General features: G+C 48.7%; 2 protein-coding genes across 2 annotated transcripts in view; both read left to right on the top strand.

Annotated features, from left to right (window-relative positions):
* The window catches only part of KIF15 (kinesin family member 15), a 51,822-nt gene extending 43,897 nt beyond the window's left edge, over positions 1 to 7,925 (top strand). The window contains exons 31-35 of the mRNA XM_033133280.1: positions 2,762 to 2,834; positions 3,723 to 3,760; positions 6,559 to 6,724; positions 6,991 to 7,122; positions 7,443 to 7,925. Coding sequence (XP_032989171.1) covers positions 2,762 to 2,834; positions 3,723 to 3,760; positions 6,559 to 6,724; positions 6,991 to 7,122; positions 7,443 to 7,502 — 469 coding nt within the window. The 3' untranslated portion in view covers positions 7,503 to 7,925. The remainder of the gene's footprint in view (positions 1 to 2,761; positions 2,835 to 3,722; positions 3,761 to 6,558; positions 6,725 to 6,990; positions 7,123 to 7,442) is intronic.
* A 6,387-nt stretch (positions 7,926 to 14,312) lies between these two features.
* On the top strand, positions 14,313 to 19,523 carry TMEM42 (transmembrane protein 42). Its single transcript, XM_033132183.1, has 3 exons — positions 14,313 to 14,505; positions 16,168 to 16,314; positions 17,009 to 19,523. The coding sequence occupies exons 1-3, from the start codon at positions 14,338 to 14,340 to the stop codon at positions 17,147 to 17,149; spliced, it is 456 nt and encodes a 151-aa protein (XP_032988074.1). The 5' UTR covers positions 14,313 to 14,337; the 3' UTR covers positions 17,150 to 19,523.
* The last annotated feature ends 1,955 nt before the right edge of the window (positions 19,524 to 21,478 follow it).

The following is a 21,478-nucleotide window of genomic DNA, read 5'->3' as shown; positions in this document are numbered from 1 at the left end:
GGGATGGAGGCCTTTGCTGAGTTCCACCTTCCAGATTAGGGGTGTCTGCTGTTCCTCCTGTTGCAGCAGGTCTTTGACAGATGCTTGCCCACTCCTGCAGCTCCCCACCCGTGTCCAGAGCAGCCCAGAGATGCATTATCCAAAACCTAAATGAGACAACAGAGATTTGAGACTGGTAATAGTGGCTGTGCTAGCAACTGCAGGTCAATGACGGTCGCATGTACCACGGTGGTCCCGTAGATTACAGCGGAACTGGAAATTTCCCATCGCCTAGTGACGTAATAGTGGGCGTAACATCACGGCACAATGCGTTACTCACGTGTTTGTGGTGATGCTGGTGTGGACGGAGCTACCGGGCTGCCTGCCAGTCGTATAAAAGTAACACATGCAGTTACGTACAGTACATAGTACTTGATAATAAACGACTGTGGTACTGGTTTATGGATTTTTACACTATACTTTTTGTCATTATTTTAACTCTTTCTATTTATTAAAAAAAGTTTGTGGTGAGCGATTGAGAAAATTTATGTAGTAAAAATTTAAATTATAGTATTTCTGATTTGGGGGGATAATTTTAATTTTTACGTATTCTGGCAAATATGATATAAGAAACACACCAGATCTCTACTTTTATATTATTTCCTTTCAAATGCTAAGTAACATACATAAATAATGACTTAGATTTCTTTTTAAGTGTTAGGCTATTTTTCTATGAGAGATTTACTGAGGTGGAAATTCTCATGTTTAACTTATGCAGTGAGGCATAATTTCTTAGGAAGCATATTTGACAGGTTTTAGTTGTTGTTCTCCTCTTTCTCCTTCTTTTATGGTCTGATTGACCAACGAAATAGATTTAAACAACATGTAGTCTGCATCAGAATACTGCATCTGATTTGAAACTTGATTCCTTCTTGTTGCCATAAAGATTACTAAATTAATTCAGTTTTAGTGTCTAGTTGTTAAATAAAAAGAGAAGGGAAAATAAGACTGTAGTATCATTCCAAAATTTCTGTGAAACTGGGTCTAGGATCTAAAGTTTGTAGGGGAATTATTTAATAAGTGTGATCTTTTTTTTTTTTTAAACTTGGCTATAAAACAGGACGCCACGTTGCAAAGGCAGCAGCCTCGTGCATCTCATGTTTGTCATGTCTCTTGGTTGCATCATTTTCTCTTGTCCTTGATTTACAGTCATGTTGTCTTGCACGTGTTTTGTGCTGTCCGGTCTTGCAGCCTGGGGTCGGTGGGCTCTCCCAGGCAGCCCAGGTGCCCAGCAGGCTAGGCCATCTAGGTTGTGTAAGTCACTCAGGGATGTTCACACAATAACGAAATCACCTAACGACGCATTTCTCAGAACGGATCACGCTCATTCAGGGGCATGTGACTATTCCTGAATGGCTCTCTTCCAGTTTTAGTGACCATTGGACATGCTTGTTTCAGCAGCTTCCTCTTCCAGGGATTTCGCTTCCCCTTCTGGTTGTTTCTGATGCAGATAGCCCATAGGGCACTCACTGAGCTTCCATATGCTCTACCCCCTTGTCCAGCCATGAAAAAAAAGCATTGTACTCAGTACCCTGTATTTTATCAAGAGTTAGTCTGAGCATGGAAAATAGGATGTCTGGATTTCATAGCCTCATGTTCTTTATATGAGGAGCCATACAGAAACTTCTTCATGAAAGGTTAGGGTAGGAGAAAACGTGCCCAGGAGTCGAGTCGAGCCCACAGCTTGTTGGGTAAATAAAGTTTTATTGAAACATAGTCATGTCCTTTCATTTAAATATTGCTGTGGCTGCTTTCGCAATGCATTGCAGTTGCCAACCTGAATAGCTGTTACGGAGACCATATGGCTCCCGAAGCCTAGAATATTTTCTGTCTGGTTAGAGCACAGAAAACACATTTTCCCTAATGATTTCGGTGCTGTCTTCGTTGAGGTCTCATTTTTGTCTAAACTGCCAGATTCCTTAGGAAACTGCTGTAGCTTCTGTACTTCAGGAAACCATCTTCTACTCGCCAGTGAGCGAGGTATTCCTAGCGAAGCCTGCAGCATTTGAGCAGGTTCTCCGGGGGGTGTCTCCTTGGTTCAGGGGCTGTCCACCTATTATCCTGACCGGCTCAGGCTCACAGAGATGGACTCACATTAGTCAAATTCATGTGATACTGACGTATGGTTCAGAAGGTAATCTTCTTTATATAGAGGAACATTCCTTTTCCATGAAGAGATTTCTCTCTGGTACCTGGGGAATCCCCTTCTTGGTATCAGCATACGTGAGAAGCCAGAATGTCGTCAGAAAAGTGCCAGCTGGCTATGAAATCCAAGCAAAAAATCCAACTGTTAGGGGCTCTACAGGCCAGGCCAGCTTGAGGACACCCCCCGCCCCCTGAAGTTGCCCCCTCCTGACTGATCACATTCATACAAGGTCCCTGCACTGCCCTTCCTCTCAGCCCCTTTTTGCTCACATTTGATCTTCAGATAGTTCCACTGTCTACTAAGTTTCTACTTTGTTTTCCTTTCAACCAATCCTTTATTAGATTTCCTAGCTTTGCTCGTCTCAGTTTCGTGTAGCAGGAACCCAGAATTCTGGGGAGGTGCCTTATTTCACCCCCATGTGTCGATCACATTTATCAAGTGTGCTAACTTGATTTCATCACCATTGAGTTGGCTTTTCTTTGCACAACTGGGCATTGCTTGCATACAATAGATGTGAACTTGATACTTGACTCTACTTGACAATGTTTCCCCATCCTCCCTCCCCAATCTCTGCAGGGAACAGAATCATCCAGACAATCAACAGCTGAAGAGTGAACAAGAAGAAATTATCAAAGAAAGACTTGCTAAAGTATGATTTTGATTTTACATAAATTTCTTGTCGGGGGAGCGCTTTTTTGGGGGGGGGAGGGGAACAGGACTTTATTGGGGAACAGTGTGTACTTCCAGGCCTTTTTTCCAAGTCAAGTTGTTGTCCTTTCAATCTTAGTTGTGGAGGGTGCCGTTCAGCTTCAAGTTGTTGTCTTTTCAGTCTTAGTTGTGGAGGGCACAGCTCAGCTCCAGGTCCAGTTGCCGTTTTCTAGTTGCAGGGGGCGCAGCCCACCATCCCTTGCGGGAGTCGAACTGGCAACCTTGTGGTTGCTAGCCCACTGGCCCATGTGGGAATCGAACTGGCAGCCTTCGGAGTTAGGAGCATGGAGCTCTAACCGCCTGAGCCACCAGGCCGGCCCTGGGGAGTGCTTTTTAAAGTTAGCATTTATGGTTGTGTATTTTAGAAACCACTTACTACTGAAATTTCTGTCTTTTTGTATTCCCACTGTTAGGTTTGATGTTTACCATCAGTATTTAGACCCAGCTGAGAATTAAGAGTGCATTTGTCTTATGCTTGGGTGGTCAGCCTACAGCAGCATGCCCACACACAGTTGCCCATTTAGAAGCAAGGATCGAGTGCCTATTTGAGGCATTAGAGGGCACAGTACACAAAGTCTTGTGAATAGGTACCCCCTTTACGTGTGGGTAGCTAGGATTGTGGGAAAGGATGTTGGTTTTATTACCATGAGGGAGAGTGGACTGGTTAGTTTCATACATATATATGTGTGTGTGTGTGTGTATATATATACATACATATATATGTGTATATGTATATATATACATATATATGTATGTATATAAATATATATATATATGAAAATGTTAAGAATTTAAGCTTTCTTTTTTTTCTATTTTTTTAATCTTATAGAATAAATTACTTGAAGAAATGCTGAAAGTGAAAGCAGAGTAAGTGCACTGTTTTGTAATTCAAGTTCTTATTGGTCTTTTCTTGTCATCTAAGGGAAGAAATATTTATATCCACAGGGTAAGTAACTTCTTTCCTTCTGCAGTAATATGTGAACATAATAGATGTTTACAAAGTTGTTTTCTGCATACCACTTGCTAAAGGGGTTCCACACGTAAAGCCATCCCCAGTACAAAATCATAAAGAAATAAGTGCCAGGAAAAGCTTAGCTTCCCTAGACGAATTGCTGGCTATTCTCCTCATGGACAATGAGAACAACACAATGACCAGGTTTCCCTTTCTACTTCTTCTGGTTTCCTCTGATTTAAAACCTCGAGGCGCTCTGAGACCCGTAGATCAATGCTCTGATTTCTTCTGGTCTTGACCTTGGATCTCTATATATTTTCTGTAGACAAGATTTTAATTTATTCATATAGTTTTAATGTTAATTTATGTAATCTTTAAACTGCTTCATCCTTTGATGAACAAAATACACTGTATTTTCTATCAAGCTCAAAATAAGTAAGCTAGTTGATATCAACAAAATAATAAGACATTAGAAAGGTATTGTACTCTGAATAGATACTCCTCATTAGGAAAAGAGATCCTCAAAAATGTTTTCACTTGTTATGCCTCCTAAAAGAATTTTGAAACACCACGTACGCTCTTGCACATTTTTGGACTTAAATTTATGTGTAAAATCCTACGTTTAAATTGTTGCAAAGATGGATGTTCTGATATACAGGCAGACCTCGGAGATACTGCAGTTTCAGTTCCAGACAACCGCAATAAAGCAAGTATCTCAATAAAATGAGTTGTAGTCTTTTTGTAGGTGGAGGGTCTTGCCTTCAGTTTGTAAAAAACATAACATCTGTGAAGCACAATAAAGCGAAGTATAACAAAATGAGGTCTGCCTGTGCTGCAAATGGTGACATTTAGAAATAAAACTCTGGTGGTGGTCTTTTAACTTTCCATCCACTTAAAAATATGTGAAAAAATTTCCAAGTCTAAAATTTTATATTGTTTTCTTTTCCTTTGAAATTGAATTTTTGTTCTATACCCACGCTGAACTATATCCTAATTTAATATATTGTTTAGAAAATATTTTGTTGATTACTGTATCACATACCTTAGCAATGAAAATATGTATACAAATTGAAAGTAATTTGTATAAGTTTCTGATGTTCTTATGGCTCTAAGTGTTATATTTCTTCTGGATGGAGTTTTCATTACAGTTATTTATCACAGTATCCTATTTATTGCAAGTTTTCATAAATAATTATTATACCTAGTAAAGTTTTAGTGGTAATGCATTTTATCTTAATGCCTTTTCTTCAGTTAGCTCATTCCGTTATACTTAATTCTGGAATGAGATAGTATTTAGTATCAATTCTATTTCATTTTGTTTTTATAGATATGAATGCTGAGAAATCTTATTCACATAATAAGTAAATGGCAACCGAAGGAGTTTTGTTAGAGTACTATCATTCAGTCATTTGAATTCCGTCCAAGTTAATATGCGAAAAATTACTTAGTGATATGTCATCAGAAATTCTTTTTAATGATCAGCTGACAAAGACCAACCAACTTGTGAAAGATTTGTTACCGAGTCATTGAGTCGTTTGCTTCCTAGAATCAGAGTGTGGCTGTGGAACAAAGCTTGCTCAGCACTTTGATCTCCAGTTTGGGGACTGGCTCCCAGCCAGTTAGTTGGAAAGCTGGACAGAATCTGGGTTACTTACAGGATCTATGAGAATCTAGTTGTATAGTTTATAGAATTGCCGCTATTTTAAAAATAATAACCATTTGAGACCTTTTAGCAAAAAGAATAAAACTAAGTGGGCATGTAACTTATTTCATAATCTAGTTAGCAAGAGTCTCAGTGATACACTGTCCCTTGAACGTAGTCCCTGTGGCAGGTGAAGCACGTTCCAGAAAATGGCACGTGCACCTTTATCAGTCCCAGCCTCCAGCAGCTGTTTTAAACATTATGTTATCCACCTGTGTATGGGAGGCCCCAGGAATCAACTTGTGTCTCCTTGGCGACACTGAGCACACCTGCAGGGCAAGCTGAGAAAGGCCGGGTAGAGAGTACCGTGCCCACTCAGCTCGGTTCTTTCTAACTGACCTTTGGGAACTGGTGTGCATCTCCTCTCCCTTACTTTCCCCCAAATAAAACGAGTTTTTATAAACTCTGTGTACTTTATAAACGAGTTCATATATTAAACTCTGTACTACGTCATTTAAATAATCAGCATTCTGTTCCATGTGCATTGTGAAATTAAAAGCATTTTTTTTCTTTTGGAAATCTTATAAGATTCGGACGCTTTTATAAAATCAGTGAAATTCTATGTAATTCTGTAGTAACCTTTTTTCTTATGTTTCTATTCCATTGACAGTTATATGAAGTATATAAATTTCTCAATAGCACATCCTTGAAGAAATGACTAGTATCCCACTGAGAATCAGGTTTTGAAATCAGAAATGATGGCTGTTGCCTATGGGGTAATAATACTTAAATAACATTTGCTCCACGTGGGCTGAACCTGAAAGTTTCCATTCTGCATTTTCGTTGTCTAAAAGAATGGCTTGAAGAGTTTGCCAAAATGAAAGTCTTAGGTAAAACAACAAGCCTATCTACCGGTCTTGTGATCTTCCTGTGCTGTCAGAAGGGGAGGGCTAAATATTTGGTGATACTTGCAAATCAAAATTCTGGGCTTCGGTGGAAAACGTCTCATTCAAGTGCTGTTTTGCACTTCTGTTTCTGTGGACTACCATAACATGGTATTTATTATTACAGCCTGGAAGAAGCCCAGCACGCCCTTCAGAACAAAGAGACAGACTACCTCAGAATGACTGAGGAAGTCGAAAGAACCAGAACTTTGGAGTCTAAAGCATTCCAAGAAAAGGAACAACTGAGATCCAAGCTGGAAGAATTATATGAAGAAAAGGAGAGAACATTCCAGGTGCATATTTATTTGTGCGTTTATTTTTTCCTGTCCTTAGGACACGTGGATTAATAGAACCCATCAGAATAAGACTCCTGTCTGTGCGTGGATGTCCTGTGGTTCAGACATGCTGGAGCTTAGGCAGAGATGTGTGGTCATTGGTCCTGAAAGCAGGGAGCCTGGGCTCCGTCTCTCCCTGTGCTCTTAGAAACCAGGAAATGATGTTATTTTTTAAAAATAATAAGACCAGTTCGTTTCTCCTCTCTGGGTTGATTTACCTGCAGGAGATGGAAGTGTTAAGAAAGCAGGTGGAGTATCTCGCTGAGGAAAATGGAAAACTGGTGGGTCACCAAAACCTACATCAAAAGATTCAGTACGTAGTGCGGCTGAAGAAGGAAAATGTCAGGCTCGCTGAGGTAAACTCTAAAACCTATTCTGATACACTCACTCTGGTTTTTTAATGATTATTTAAACAATATTTAACTTAATTAGTGAATCACTTAAGAGCATCCTTTAGGGAACTTTCTGAATTCAGAAGATTTCAGTCACTGCTATTTCAAGCATAATTCAGTCAGTTATCATACTGTTCAGATTCCTGTTTAATGTTTCGTTTACAAATTGAAAACTGTCATTTTAATTTGGAATATAGACTTAATGAATACCAAGAATAACTCTTCCTGTAAGAATAAGTGCCTCAATTTTTTTCTTTTCCTTTTTTAAAAAAACTACTTATCAGGAGGCAGAAAAGTTGCGTGCTGAAAATATATTTTTAAAAGAAAAGAAAGAGAGTTTCTGATGAACATTCTGCATCCATACATGTCCTGTGGCAATCAGTAATCTGCTGTTTAGAGGGGACCACGCCGTGTCAAAGCTGTAAATCAACTGTAAATACTGGGAGAACCTTTTTCCTTTACAAAATAAAAGTCTGTAGCCAATGTTTATAGTGGATGTTGGCCAGATCGTTTTTTCCTTAGATACTACCATCCTCTCCTTCAAGTCTTATGCCAGGAGCTCTAACAATATATAGTGTGGTTCCAAAACTTGAATGAGGTTTATGACTGTGCAGTGTGTATGCAAAGCAAATTTGTTAATACAGATTGTTTTTTTATTTTTTCTTCGAAGTATGCTCGTGAGCGTTTTTCTGACTGTAAACATGGCCATTTTTCGAAATGTAATCTTTAAAATAAACAGTCACGTTTTTTACTATAGGCATCCTATGTGTGTGTACTGGTCTATCACATTTTCCTAATGACCAGTGACAATGAACACTTTTACATGTTATGGACATACTACTCAGCAATAAAAGTGAGATAGACTGATGTATGCTACAACATGGGTGAACCTCAAAAAAATATGCTAAGTGAAAGAAGCCCAACCCGAAAGACCACATGTTGTATTGATTCCAGATGTGTGAAATGTCCAGAAAAGGCAAAAGTCTGGAGATAGAAAGTAAACCATGGGTGGCTAGGCTGGGAGTGGAATCGACGGCTGGGGCACAAGGGAACTTTTTGATGCAGTAGTTTGTGGTGATGGTTGTACAAGTATAAACTTACTAAAAATTAAACTACATTCAAAATGGGTTCATTTTATGGTTTATAAGTTATACCTCAGTTAAAGCTAAAGAAAAACAATTTTAAACCAATGCATAGGTGAACTCTCAAGGAATAGTAGTAAATCCCCCAGAAATGAAAAAGGAACTAAAATTCAGTGTACAGTAGAGAGTAGACATTGTCTGCCTTCGAGGTGGGAGAACGTGGAATACTGAAGCTGGTAATAAAGAAAGTTGGGTCTTTGTTGCCTTACATCTGCCAAACCGTTGGTTCCCCGCGCTCTTCCCAGGATTTCACAAGGGAGTGCTTCAGCAAACTGAGGTTCCATGGAAAGATATCAGTAAAGCTTCCTTGAGGGGATGTCTCAGCAAACTGAGACCGGATGGAATAATATCGGTCCCTCCCCTTAGTGGATCCCCTGGAGTTATGTGTGTGTGAAGGCACAGTAAGTTCTGGAGCACAATGGGGACTTTGGGAAAGACAGCCAGCAGATCTTGAGATTAACAAGCTTTACTTTCTCATTTGTTAACCAATAAAGGCTATGATTACGGGCTCAGTCCTTAAGGCTTGAGTCCCTTGGCTCCGCTTGCACTCTATTCTTGCCTACTGTCTTTCTTGACCCTGCACCGCCCTTCTCACTTTCCACAGCTCCTGTCATGCAGGACGCAACAGGTCTTATCACCTGTATGAGTTTCCCAGGGCTGCTGCAAATTACCACAAACTGGGTGGCTTAAAACGACAGAAATTTTACTTCACAGTTCTGGAGGCTAGGAGTCCAAAATTGAGGTGTTGGTGGGGCTGGTCTCTGAGGGTTCCCGGGGACAGTCTGCTCCCAGCCTTAGCTGGTGCTGTCACCAGCGATCTTGGGCATTTCTTGGCTTGTAGTTTGCATCACTCCAACCAAGGTCACGTGGTATTTTCCCGTGTGTGTCCCCTTCTCTTATGAAGACATTAGTCAGGTTAGGGCCCACTCTAATGACCTCATCTTAACCTGATTACATCTGCAAAGACCCCCATTTCCAAAGAAGGGCACATTCACAGGTACCTGGGGATTAAGGCTTCAGCATACCTTTTTGGGGGACACAATTCAACCCAGAACATCACTCCTAGGAAAAGGAGATAAAGCCTCAGGACGCAGTTACAACTAAGATTTTTGCAAAAAAAACAGAACCCGAGTGCAGGGATCTTGGTCATCCTGCAATGCTGCTGCCTGGACCGGGGCCAGGCCCAGAATGTGTGCTCATTTGTTTCACTGAACAGAACAATGAAGGGACAGAGGACACAGTGAAAAGAGGAAGAGCCTCAGGGAACGTTGGGGCAACAGAGAACACATTCACTCCCTGTCGTCAGAGGCCCTACCACCCCTCCCTGTTTCCCCGAAAATAAGACCCAGCCGGACCATCAGCTCTAATGCGTCTTTTGGAGCAAAAATTAATTATATATGTTATAAAGACCCAGTCTTATATAATTAATTTTTGCTCCAAAAGACGCATTAGAGCTGATGGTCCGGCTGGGTGTTACTTTCAGGGTAACGGTGCCATCACACCAGGAGCTTCACACATTTAAATTCCAGCCTTGGCCCCAAGGCCTCAAATTTGTGACTTCCAGCCTTTAAAGGTGAGGGAGAATTTGAATGGGTCTTCCAGAACTCGGGGCATCTTGCCATAAGCCGTCTTGGAGGTTTGTCTTGCTTTTTCAATAAATGTAGGATGAGGTATTCCTTCCCCTCTGCACTGTCCCGGTTCAGGGGCTCCTGTCTGTGTCATGTTGCTGTTTGTCAGTTTTTTAAGTTTTTTGTAATTAAACCATAGTCTGTTCAATCATATTTGTGGTCAATCAAATAGGAGCTGGTCACAGTACCCGGCATGGTGGCAGGAGCAAACAGAAAACATGCACAGCTCTGCCCTGACAGCGCAGTTATGGAGGCCAGCGCGCTGCCGGGCGTGCGAGTGCACTGAGGGCAGCAGTCAGAGCCTTGCTCCTCAGTGTTGTGTGCTGACCTCGGCATTAGCACCACCTGGGTGCCTGTTAAAAATGCGGAATCTCAATCCATGTCCAGACTTAAATCAGAATCTTCATTTTAACAAGATTCCTAGTGGGTGGTAAGAGCTTTTGTCTAGGAGGCAGAAATCACTTCCCAGCAGAGGGCCAAGGATGGTGTCAGTTCAGCCATTATCCCCATAACAAGGCCCTGTGCTGGGCACAGGACGTAGAGAAGAAATTTCTCCCTGCCCTAAAGAGCTTGCAGGCTGCCAGGGAGTCAGACAGGACTGGTGTGGTGTGGGGACAGAGCCCCAAAGAGCAGTTTCCAGGCTCTGGGCCTCACATAGAAAGGTGCTGGCCTGTCAGGTAGTAAATGGCCATCGACTGATCGGATGGCCATCAGCTGTGGCTAGTTGGCCATCAGCTGTAACCAGTGAGCCATTGGCTACTAATATAACTGCTGTAGCTACGCTAGCAGCAAATGGGGGCTAGCAAGAAGATGGTGGCTGAGCCAGCAAGAGCGGATTGCAGTTAGCAAGTGGGAGTCGGTCAGTTGGCAGAAAAGCGGACAGCAGGTCACACGTCCTGTGAATCCAGCCTCCAGTGATGCTACAGTGATATGACTCCCCTATCTGTTGCTCCGTGGGTGTTCCTTTTTGGCCTAGCCATATCCTGCGTACTTCTGTGGGGAGCGGGAGCAGAGGACGCACAGGCCGCCCTGCACGACAAATGGCGCTGTGAGCAGGATACGGTGCCGGCCAAAGCTCTCCGAAGGGCGGTGGAGCAGTTTGTGCTTATGAACACTCAGTCCCAGGAAGACCAGGAGGAGCAGCTGCCGGAGAGCTGGACCCCCGTGGAGGGGTGGGAAGACATGGACGGTTCCCCAACCAGCAGAGGCTGGAGAAAGCGAAGGTCGTTGCGGCCCTGTGGGCTGGGAAGTGCTTGCTGAGGCAGCCCGGATGCAGGACTTGTAGTCCCAGGAGGAAACACTTGCTGAGTCCTCTGTGGGAGATGAGGGTGAGGTCAAGGTCGTCCCTCACCCCCAGGACAGCCCTGGCGAATGACTATGGACTATAGGGAATTGCCTTCCATCCCTAATTTAATGGACCGCTTGACTGCTTGGGAACATACCACCATGTAGTGGAACTGGCGGATGTTTGCTTTTGTGTCTTGACCGGCTGCCATCGAGAATATGTAAGCACCTTGACTGTGAGCCGCTGTTGTTCCAGCACGGTACCCTGAGAGGCCCAGAGAGAGTGGCAGTGCCCTGAGAGCCGTGGCTGAGTCCAGGAAGTCTGGCTGTGCCCAGAGAGAGTGGCAGTACCCTGAGAGGCCCTGACTGTGCCCGGGGAGACTGTTGGTACCCTAAAAAGCCCAGGAAGTCTGGCTGTGCCCAGAAGAACTGGTGGTGCCCTGAAAAACCCTGGCTGTGCCCAGAAAGCCTGGCTGTGTCCAGGAAATAGCATTCACCTCCAGGCTCCTCGCACAGGGCTCCTCGCGGAAGACACTGTCGCGTAGATTGTGAGGCGAGAGCCTGTAGGGGTTGAGTGTGGGGACAGAACCCCAGAGAGCAGTTTTCAGGCTCTCGGCCTCACATAGAACGGTGCTGGCTCAGGTAGTAAATGGCCATCGACTGTGATCAAATGGCCATCAGCTGTGGCTAGTTGGCCGTCAGCTGTAACCAGTGAGCCATTGGCCACTAATATAACTGCTGTGGCTACGCTAGCAGCAAATGGGGGCTAGCAAGGAGATGGTGGCTGAGCTAGCAAGAGCGGATTGCAGTTAGCAGGTGGGAGTCGGTCGGTTGGCAGAAAGCGGACAGCAGGTCGCACGTCCTGTGAATCCAGTCTCCAGTGAGGCTATAGTGATATGACTTCCCTACCTATGGCTCCGTGGGTGTTCCTTTTTGGCCTAGCCGGATCCTGCATTCTTATGTGGGGAGCGGGAGCAGAGGCTGCACAGGCCGCCCTGCACGACAAATGGCGCTGTGAGCAGGATACGGTGCCGGCCAAAGCTCTCCGAAGGGCGGTGGAGCAGTTTGTGCATATGAACACTCAGTCTCAGGAAGACCAGGAGGAGCAGCTGCCGGAGAGCTGGACCCCCGTGGAGGGGTGGGAAGACATGGACGGTTCCCCAACCAGCAGAGGTCGGAGAAAGCGAAGGTCGTTGCGGCCCTGTGGGCTGGGAAGTGCTTGCTGAGGCAGCCCGGATGCAGGACTTGTAGTCCCAGGAGGAAACACTTGCTGAGTCCTCCGTGGGAGATGAGGGTGAGGTCAAGGTCGTCCCTCACCCCCAGGACAGCCCTGGCGAATGACTATGGACTATGGGAAATTGCATTCTATCCCTAATTTAATGGACCGCTTGACTCTGTTTGGGAACATACCACCATGTAGTGGAACTGGTGGATGTTTGCTTTTGTGTCTTGACCACCATTGAGAATATTAAGCACCTTGACTGTGAGCTTGCTGTTGTTCCAGCACGGTACGCTGAGAGCCCTGGCTGAGTCCAGAAAGTCTGGCTGTGTCCAGAGAGAGTGGCAGTGCCCTGAGAGGCCCTGGCTGTGCCCGGGGAGACTGTTGGTACCCTAAGAAGCCCAGGAAGTCTGGCTGTGCCCAGAGAAACCCTGGCTTTGCCTAGAAAGCCTGACTGTGTCCAGGAAATAGCATTCACCTCCAGGCTCCTCGCACAGGGCCCCTCGCGGAAGATGCTTGTCGTGTAGATTGTGAGGCGAGAGCCTGTAGGGGTGGAATGTGGGGACAGAGCCCCAAAGAGCAGTTTCCAGGCTCTCGGCCTCACATAGAAAGGTGCTGGCTCAGGTAGTAAATGGCCATCGACTGTGATCAAATGGCCATCAGCTGTGGCTAGTTGGCCGTCAGCTGTAACCAGTGAGCCATTGGCCACTAATATAACTGCTGTGGCTACGCTAGCAGCAAAAAAATGGAGGCTAGCAAGAAGATGGTGGCTGAGCTAGCAAGCGTAGGAGTGTGGATTGCGGATTGCAGAGATGTGGATTGCAGCTAGCAAGTGGGGTTGGTTGGCAGAGAGAAGCAGACGGCAGGTTGCGGATCGTGGCTCCTGCTTCCTGTGTCTCCAACCCAGCCGCCAGTGAGACTATAGTGGCATGACTCCCCTATCAATGGCTCTGTGTTCCTTTTTGGCCTCACCACATCCTGCGTTCTTATGTGGGGAGCGGGAGCTGAGACCCTGCAGGTGCGTTCTTATGTGGGCAGTGGGAGCTGAGACCCCGCAGGCCGCCCTGCGTGACACCCTGCACGACAAATGCTGAACAATGTTCACTCTGAAAATCATGATTTAAAAAAGTCCCATACATATATGTAAACTTGAACGTGTGCTACATATAAAACTAAATATGCATAGAGAAAAAGTAATAACTGATTTTTCCTGGAGAGTTGATACAGTCCTTCATATGCCTTCCAACAGCATTTTGTTTTCAAAGAAATGTACTTCTTTTTAAACGAAAACCTTTTAAACATTTAAGTGCATAGGAAATGAGAGATGTTAATCTTAATTATCAGAGTGGAGTGATTATGGATGACATCTTTTCTAAATTTCCTTCAATGAGCCTGTATCCACCTGGGCCTTTTGATTTGTCCCCAACCCTAACTTGAGCCCGCCTCCTTGCTGAGTCTGGAGGTCTCTAGCGCCCTCGCCCGAAGCACCTCTCCATTTTGCCCTTCTCAAACTGGCAGGTACAGGTGAATCCCTGGGGGTCTTGTCAAAATGCAGGTTTTGATTCACTGGGTGTGGGGTCCCGGCCTGGGATTCTGCATTTTTAACAAATTCCCAGAGGAAGCTGATGCCAGACACACTGAGTGGCAAGCATTGAAACTGCTAGGCCCAGAATAGTCAGTCTACAACAGCAACCACAGTACCACCGAGTCCAGGCCTCAGCCGCGCTCCCGCGTAAACCTAAACCCGTCACGCGGGGAGGCCGCGTGGACCTCGGCCCAGCCCCGCCCCTGCGAGGCCCTCGCGGGAGCCGACTTGGCCTCCCCGCTCACGTGAGCCTTGTCACGTGAGGCTGCCGTCCAATCGCGACGCGCGCTCGGCCCTGCAGGGGTGGGCGCGGCGGGCACCATGGCCGAAGGCACCATGGCCGTGTACCCCGACAGCCCCGCGGGATTCCCCCGGCACCTCCAGGCCGGCGCGATGCGGCGCCGCTTCTGGGGCGTGTTCAACTGCCTGTGCGCTGGCGCCTTCGGGGCCCTGGCCGCCGCCTCCGCCAAGCTGGCCTTCGGCAGCCAGGTCGAACCCGGGGCGCCGCCTTGGCGGGCGGAGGGGGGCGCGGCGGGCCGGGGGGGTGGGGTGGGGCGGGGCTGGGGGCACCGGGCGGCGCCTCACCCCCGCGGGCCTGTTGGGCCCGGTCCGCAGCGGGGCTCCGCGTCCGCTGGGACGGACAGCATCCCTCGGCTCCATCGTGTCTAAACCCCCCGTGTGGGCGGTAAGAGACGTCATCCCTGTCCGGGACCCAAAATCTATCCTCTGATTGGCCTGGTTCGCTGTCGGGGAAGAGGCGCACCTCCTACATCTGTCTACCTCTTATTTTGAGGCCCTTGTGCCTGAACATGTCTCTCAACGTGACTCGTAATAGGAGGAGCCTGTGTCGCCCGTCTCATTCGCCGTAATTGACGGTGCTTTGACCTGTCTGCCCTGCTGCCAGGAAGCTTGGGAGTTCGGGAAACGTTCTGAACTCCTAAACGCCTCCCCATATCTGCTAATGGGAACTTGTTTGCATCTGCAACCCAGGGGTAGGCCCTGACCTGGACAGTAGAGAGGCAGATTCTTGGGGTTTAAGCCTCTTTAGGGCTAATCCAGTGGGAGCTGCCTGCTGGAGGTTAATACCCTGTGGGGTGTAATTCCTGGAGTAAGTGGTCAAAAATAAGAGGAGTATCTCTATGAGACCTGAGGTTTTCTGCTCTTTTTAATTGTGCACCTGCCTTCATAACCCTTTATACAAGCAGGCTGCCACTGGCACATACAATGCTTGTGTGTAACTTATACGAAGACTGCCCTTCCTCGAGACACTCCATACTCAGCTGCTGGAAAACTGGTCACGAGAAATAAGAGATGATGTTTAAATGGACACAATGCCCAGAGAAAGCAGCTTTATCTGCGGGTGGGTTGCTGACTGGAAACCAAGCAAGGGGGTCTGCATATCCTTTGTGTAGGAAGTTTCTAAAGATCCTCTCTTCTCTCAAGGCTCTCTGCTTTAAAAAAAGAGACACAGAGAGATAGAAAGAACTCTGCAAATCCCCCAAGCGATGCCTGAATCACCAAATAGTCTCAGGGGGGTTTCCCTAGGCAGGGCTGTGTCCTGGTTAAGGGCTTGGAGCCACACAGCCTGGGTTTGAATCCTGGCGGCTCCCACCAGCTGTGGCACTTTAGGCAAGTGACTTAATGCCTCGGGTTATTTATCTGTAAAATGAAGTTAAGGAATAAATGAGAATGCACTTAAACACTTAGCACAGGGCCTGGCACAGAATGAAAGCTCAAGAATGCCCAGTGGGAGCAGAGAGGGTTGTAGCCTGCACAGGCTGGGGGAGACCTGATTAATTCGTGTTTTACCGCATCCCAGGAAGTGAGGACTCCGCCTGATGTGCTCATACTACAGACCAAGTAATAACTCGTTGGGCCTGTGGGACCAACCAAGCACTGCTGTTCAGGAAAACTCTGGTGATAGAGTAGCATTTTACTTCTGCCCAAGGTCACGTGGCCAGCAAGATGGCCAAATAAGTGCCATCTCTGTTTGTTTCAGCTGTAAAATGGGTGTGCTGCCCACTGAAGGCCTGGCAGGAAAGTTCCGAGAACCCCTAGGCTGTGGTGGGATCTCAGGGGCCCGGCTGCCAGTAACCACGACCCTGGTGTGTGGTGAGGGGCTGCTGGTTGCAGTGACACCTTCTCCTGCAGGCGAACGTGGGCTTCTGCACCTTAGGCATTATTGTGATGGCGACGACCAATTCTCTGATGTGGACGTTCTTTAGCCGGGGCCTCAGTTTCTCCATGTCTTCAGCCATTGCTTCTGTCACGGTGACTTTTTCAAATATCCTCAGCTCGGTGAGTAGCTTGAGGGTATCTCCTGTCCCATGCCTGGGTTCTGGGTGGGTTGTCCTTGGGCAACTGCTGCTTTCCCAGAGGAGAGAGGAGAAAGGACAGGACCTGAAGTGGTGGATGGGCTGTGGCTTGACCCCTGGTGGCTGCCCCTCTCATCTCTCAAACGGGAATTCTCACGAAAGATGGGAATGAAGTCCAAGTGTAAAGCCAGCCTGCTTGCTGCTCACCCAGGCCGGAGCCCTCCTTCTGGTCTGCACAACCCAGCTGTCTCCTAGGGGTCTGCGAGCTCCAGCATGAGATGTGGAGGGTCTGGGTTCTTCCCTCTGGTAGCCTGAGGTCACCCAGGTGGGCTGAGCCCAGTCTGTCGTGCAGTCCAGGGAAGGGGGATGAGATAGGCCAGCTCAGGTCAGCGGACACCGGGGCCAGCCGCTGGGCCTAGCTGCTGACCTCGTTCTTGTGCACTTTGCTGGGGTCCAATGCTATGAGCGAGTGGCCTCCCTGCTTCTCCAGGTGAGACCCAGATGAGTCGAGTGACTTGCTGAAGGTGGCAGCTGGGTTTCAGCCCGACTTGTGGCTCCAGACCTTTCCTCCCGTCCTGGGAGGGCAGTCGGCCACAGGAGAGCGAGGTGGGGCCACCCACGTGGTCGGGGCCTGCGGGCACGTGTCTCGCGGCCTCACAGCTGTCTCTGTCCTGCAGGCCTTCCTGGGTTTTGTGTTGTATGGAGAGTGCCAGGAGGTCTTGTGGTGGGGAGGAGCATTCCTCATCCTCTGCGGACTCATCCTCATCCATAGGAACCTGTCGCCACCCAGGAAGGCCTTTCCACACAAGCAGCAGTAGCGTCCGTCGGCTGGGTGGACCCGCTGGAAAGAGCGATGGCGGCTCAGGTTGGCGGAGGGGACGCCTCCCCAGGGTGATGTGCGGGTGCAGGGAGATGCTGCCCGAGTGCAGCTCCGGCCTCTGTGAGGGGCAGCGCGCAGTGTCCCGCCGGAAGCGGTCTTCATGCGTCTGCACGGTGCTTTTGACGCTCACCCTCCTGGACCCGCCATGGAGCCTTGGCAGAGAGGCTAGAGACCCTGGGGTCGGTCTGCTTGGTGTACAGACTTGAACCACGCTGTCATTGTAGCCTGTGGCCTAACAAAGCCAGTCACATGACATTGGTGTCTGACCGGTGGGGCTTTCCGACAACTTCACGTTGATGTTTCAGGTCGTCTGTGTCCTGCTTCTGTGTTATGGCAGGAGAAGGAAAATGCAATTAATACTTTTTTGTAAGTTAAAACTACCAGCTGTGGAATCCTAATTCTTTCCTACATGTTTTTTCTTTCTGAGTTTTTGGAGCAGCCAGGGTGAGCGGCACTTGCTGGAGCAGAGTTGAACCCCCGCTTTCCCTGGCCTGCGGCCTGCCAGGCCCAAGCGTGTGGTTCCTTCCTGGTCTCCAGGCTGGTGCTCTTCAAATTCAGGAGGCTCTGGCCACTCTCGGTGCTCAAGGAGAGAAACTTGGCCTCGCTTCGGGGACCTGGTTTTATTTTACTTATTAGGAAAGAAAACTGGCTCAGAGGCAGCTCCTGCCCCTACTTCACCTCTGCCCCCCACCTCCACCGTTTTGATTGTCTTTCCCAGACCCTTGTGACTTGTGCATGTCTTGCACCATGTGAACAATTCCTAGTTCAAAACCCGTGTGCTGCCTGCAGTCTTCCTGTGCGTAGCTTCGGTTGGATGCTCTCTGCTCCAGTTGTCCGGGGCTCCCCTGGATGTCCGAACCCTCTCAGCTCTCCTGAGCTTGACTGCTGCTGGCCCAGGGGCGTCCTCTCAGCATTCTCTGCAGTAGGACTGGGGGCCAGTAGGCTCGGGGAGAAGAGGGTCATGTCCAGGCTGGCCCCTGCTCTGCGTGTACATGGCACCTTCATTGCTCCCCTCCAGTCCTCATTGCATCTGACAGATGGGCTTTCTAAGACTTCCATGGCTTCTACCGACTGCATCTGGCCGTAGCCCATCCCGCCCCAACTTCCCTCATGCTGCCTCCTTAGTACCCCAAGGACTGAGCCTGGGCACGCCAGTGTTTAGAAGTCAGGGAGACACAGAGGGACCAGGGAGACAAGTAAGCAGACAGTCGGTGAGGTAGGAGGAAACCAGGTGAGTGTGGCGTCCAGGAAGCATCTCCAGAAAAAGGCAGCGATCACCCAGGCGACTGCTGCTGAGGGTCCAGGAAGGTGAAGCCTGGGAAATGGCCACTGGACTAGTAGAAAGAACTTTGACAAGAGCCGCTTTGAGGAGTGAGGCCAAGAGCCTGAGATCAGTTCATGAGGCAGTGGTGGGTCACGTCGGTCGGTGCAGAAAAGACATCTGACAAAACTCAGCACCTTTTCACGATAAAAGCATTCAGCAAACTATGAATAGAAGGAAAGTGCCTCAACATGACAAAGACCACCTGTGAAACACCACAGTGGACTCCACAGTTAATTGTGAAACACTGAGAGCTTTTCCCCTAAGATCTGGAACAAAACAAGGAAGCCTGCTTTCACCACTTCTGTTCAACATGTCCCTGAACGGTCTAGCCAGAGCAGTTAGGCAAGAAAAAGTCATGCAAATTGGAAAGGAAGAAGTAAAACTTCTCTCTGTTCGAAGATGGCATGATCTATGGGTAGAAAATTCTCACGATCCCAGGAGGCGGCCCCCTTTCTCAGCAGCCTCGGGCAAGCCCAGGGGAGCCAGCACCCTGTGCTCAGCAGAACCCCCTTCCCTTGAGCAGGGGTCCAGCCTGGGATGAGGCACCTCCTGTGCCAACGGAAAGCCCTTCTTGTTAACTGAAGCCCTTGTTCTGCCCTCCACAGACCCCCTCAAATGATCAATATACTTAAACTGACGGCTGCAGGACAACTGTGTGGTCCCCTGGGTCACAGGTTTTCTGTGAACAAGTTTTCTAAACATCTTGTGCTGGGGATCACGTGGGCATCCGGTGAGCCAGCAGACCATCTGAACTCCCAGGGCAAGGGACCCTTTCCGAGGGGTTGGGCTTTGTTAGCCCCAGTTGGACATACTCTGGCAGAGCACGTGTGTGGGTTGAATGAAGCTTCTTTTTTGTGTAGTTTACATGGCATTCAGGGTTGGTGGGCTGGGCTGTAAACTCAAAAACCCTCAATCCTTGTCACTTTTGCCCCAAATGCCTGCCTCCCTGGCATACAGTAGGTGCTCAATAAATGCTCATTGCATGAAAGGTGATTGCTGCTTCTGCTGGAAATACCCCATGGGAGATGACCCAGAGAGAAGGGTGTAGTTAGTAACTCCTCACATGCAGTTTGGTGCCTGTATGTGACATTTGTCTCCACACTGGAAATGGGAGAAAAGGGGCTTTCTTTGAGGTGCCCTCCAGGTGACCCGAGGAAGGATTCCGTGCAGGGGACTGCTGAAGATGGGACACTCCAGCCACTGAGGTCAAGCAGAGCTTTTATTCAGAGAAAGGCAGAGGTCTGCGCCCGGCCTCCCTCCCGGTAGCCCCTTGTTTTGACATCAGCTGCAATGCCGAGCAGGACGTTACGGTTCCGACAGCCGCCCAGGCCGCAGAGAGGCCACCGTGTCACTGGTGTGAGGACATGAGGAACAGGCTATTACCCACGGGCGCCCAGACCAGGCCTCCCAGGACTGGACAAGGTTGAGGCCTAGCACAGAGCTGTGCTCCGCGAGGAGGGAGAGGCCCAGTCTGCCTGCAGGTAAAAGGCCTCCCGCCAACTGATCAGAAGACAGAATGGCTTTGGGGCAGGTGGGTACCTCTGCTTTCAGGCCAAGCTGGTCCCAAGAAAGCAGTTTCAAGCCCGTTGTGCAAGGACACATCTCAGGGGCCCCAGGAATTAGCACACCCCTGACCTCAGGCCTGAACTCAGCAGAGAGCAGCAAACCCTCTTCCTTTATTCTAACCTCTAACCCTGCCTCCTTGGGGACTCCAGGGGGTGGCACTGTCTTGCTCCCAGGTGTGGAGTCTGGTGCACAAACCACCATGCTGACACCCCAGGGCTGCCTGCTGGGTTAGGGCCTCGACTACCGGCCTCCGGGTCAGAGAACAGCGCTCTCCCAAAGTGGGCAGCAGCTGCGCCCTGCCTGATGGCGTTAGAGGCTGCTCACATCGTCATGAATAAATATTAAAGCTGACGTGGACCGAGAACACGCGTCCAGCCTGGGTGTGGAAGCCCGTGCCTTTGGTTGCTCTGCCTAAGCTCGAGTCCTGCCTCCACCCTTCTGCTGGACGTGACCAGAGAGCTCTACGCAGGGACTCGGACAGAGGGGGTCGGAGTGCCGGCCCCTCTCAGTAATGAACCCGAGTCTGATGGGTCTTCTGTGGTAGGCAGGACATCTCTGAGAGAATCTCTACCCTTCGTGGACCACCCAAGCATGCTACTCCTTTCTTTCCCATGGTCCCCACAGCCTTCCTTTTTAAGTGATGTGGGCTGCACCTCCCAATGCTGGCCTTCTTCCTCATTTAGTTGGGGCTACAGGCCTCACTGGACCAGGACCACTGCTCTCCCGCCTGGAGCTGGGAGGGGACCCGGACACAGACTGTGCCTGGGCAGGCTCTCCACACATACTGGTGCAGCCGGCACGGGGGCAGGGGGCCCAAGAGGAAAACAGGCCCAGCCTGGGGCGCAGGGGCCACCCATCGACCAAACCTGGAGTGAACCCTTCTGTTGGACACTGCATAAGGAAGATGCTGCTCCAGCAACCACTGGAGTGGGGCTCCCCTGCTCAGGCTTCAGGCTTCAAATGGGGTGACCAGGGTCCAGGCTTCCTGGTGGAGTGTGGGGTGTCTGTCTGTCTTCCTGCTTCGTCAGCCTGCAGCCCCTACCCACCACCCATCTTTTCAGAGACAAGATGGGCACTATCTTGGGAGAAATGGCCAGATTTCTGGTCAGTGCTGCCCATGTGGGTTGTTAGATTTCTTCCAGGGAGGAAAGTAAAATGAAGTTCTCAGGGGATGTCAGAGAGTCCCCAGCTGCTCTAACTAGGCCTTTCCCACCCCCACCCCTGCCTGTGAATGGGCAGATTTGTAGCTACAAGGAAGGACAGCTCCAAGCTGTCTGACTCAGCAAAGAGTCAGGAGCTGGGGAACAGGAGCTAAGTTGGCTGTTACTGTCACCACTGAGGCTTGTTTCCATCCTGGGCACGTCCCACACGTATGTG

This window comes from Rhinolophus ferrumequinum, chromosome 17 (genome assembly GCF_004115265.2).
Source record: "Rhinolophus ferrumequinum isolate MPI-CBG mRhiFer1 chromosome 17, mRhiFer1_v1.p, whole genome shotgun sequence".
Taxonomy (NCBI): domain Eukaryota; kingdom Metazoa; phylum Chordata; class Mammalia; order Chiroptera; family Rhinolophidae; genus Rhinolophus; species Rhinolophus ferrumequinum.
This window is presented reverse-complemented; position numbering and strand designations above follow the sequence as displayed.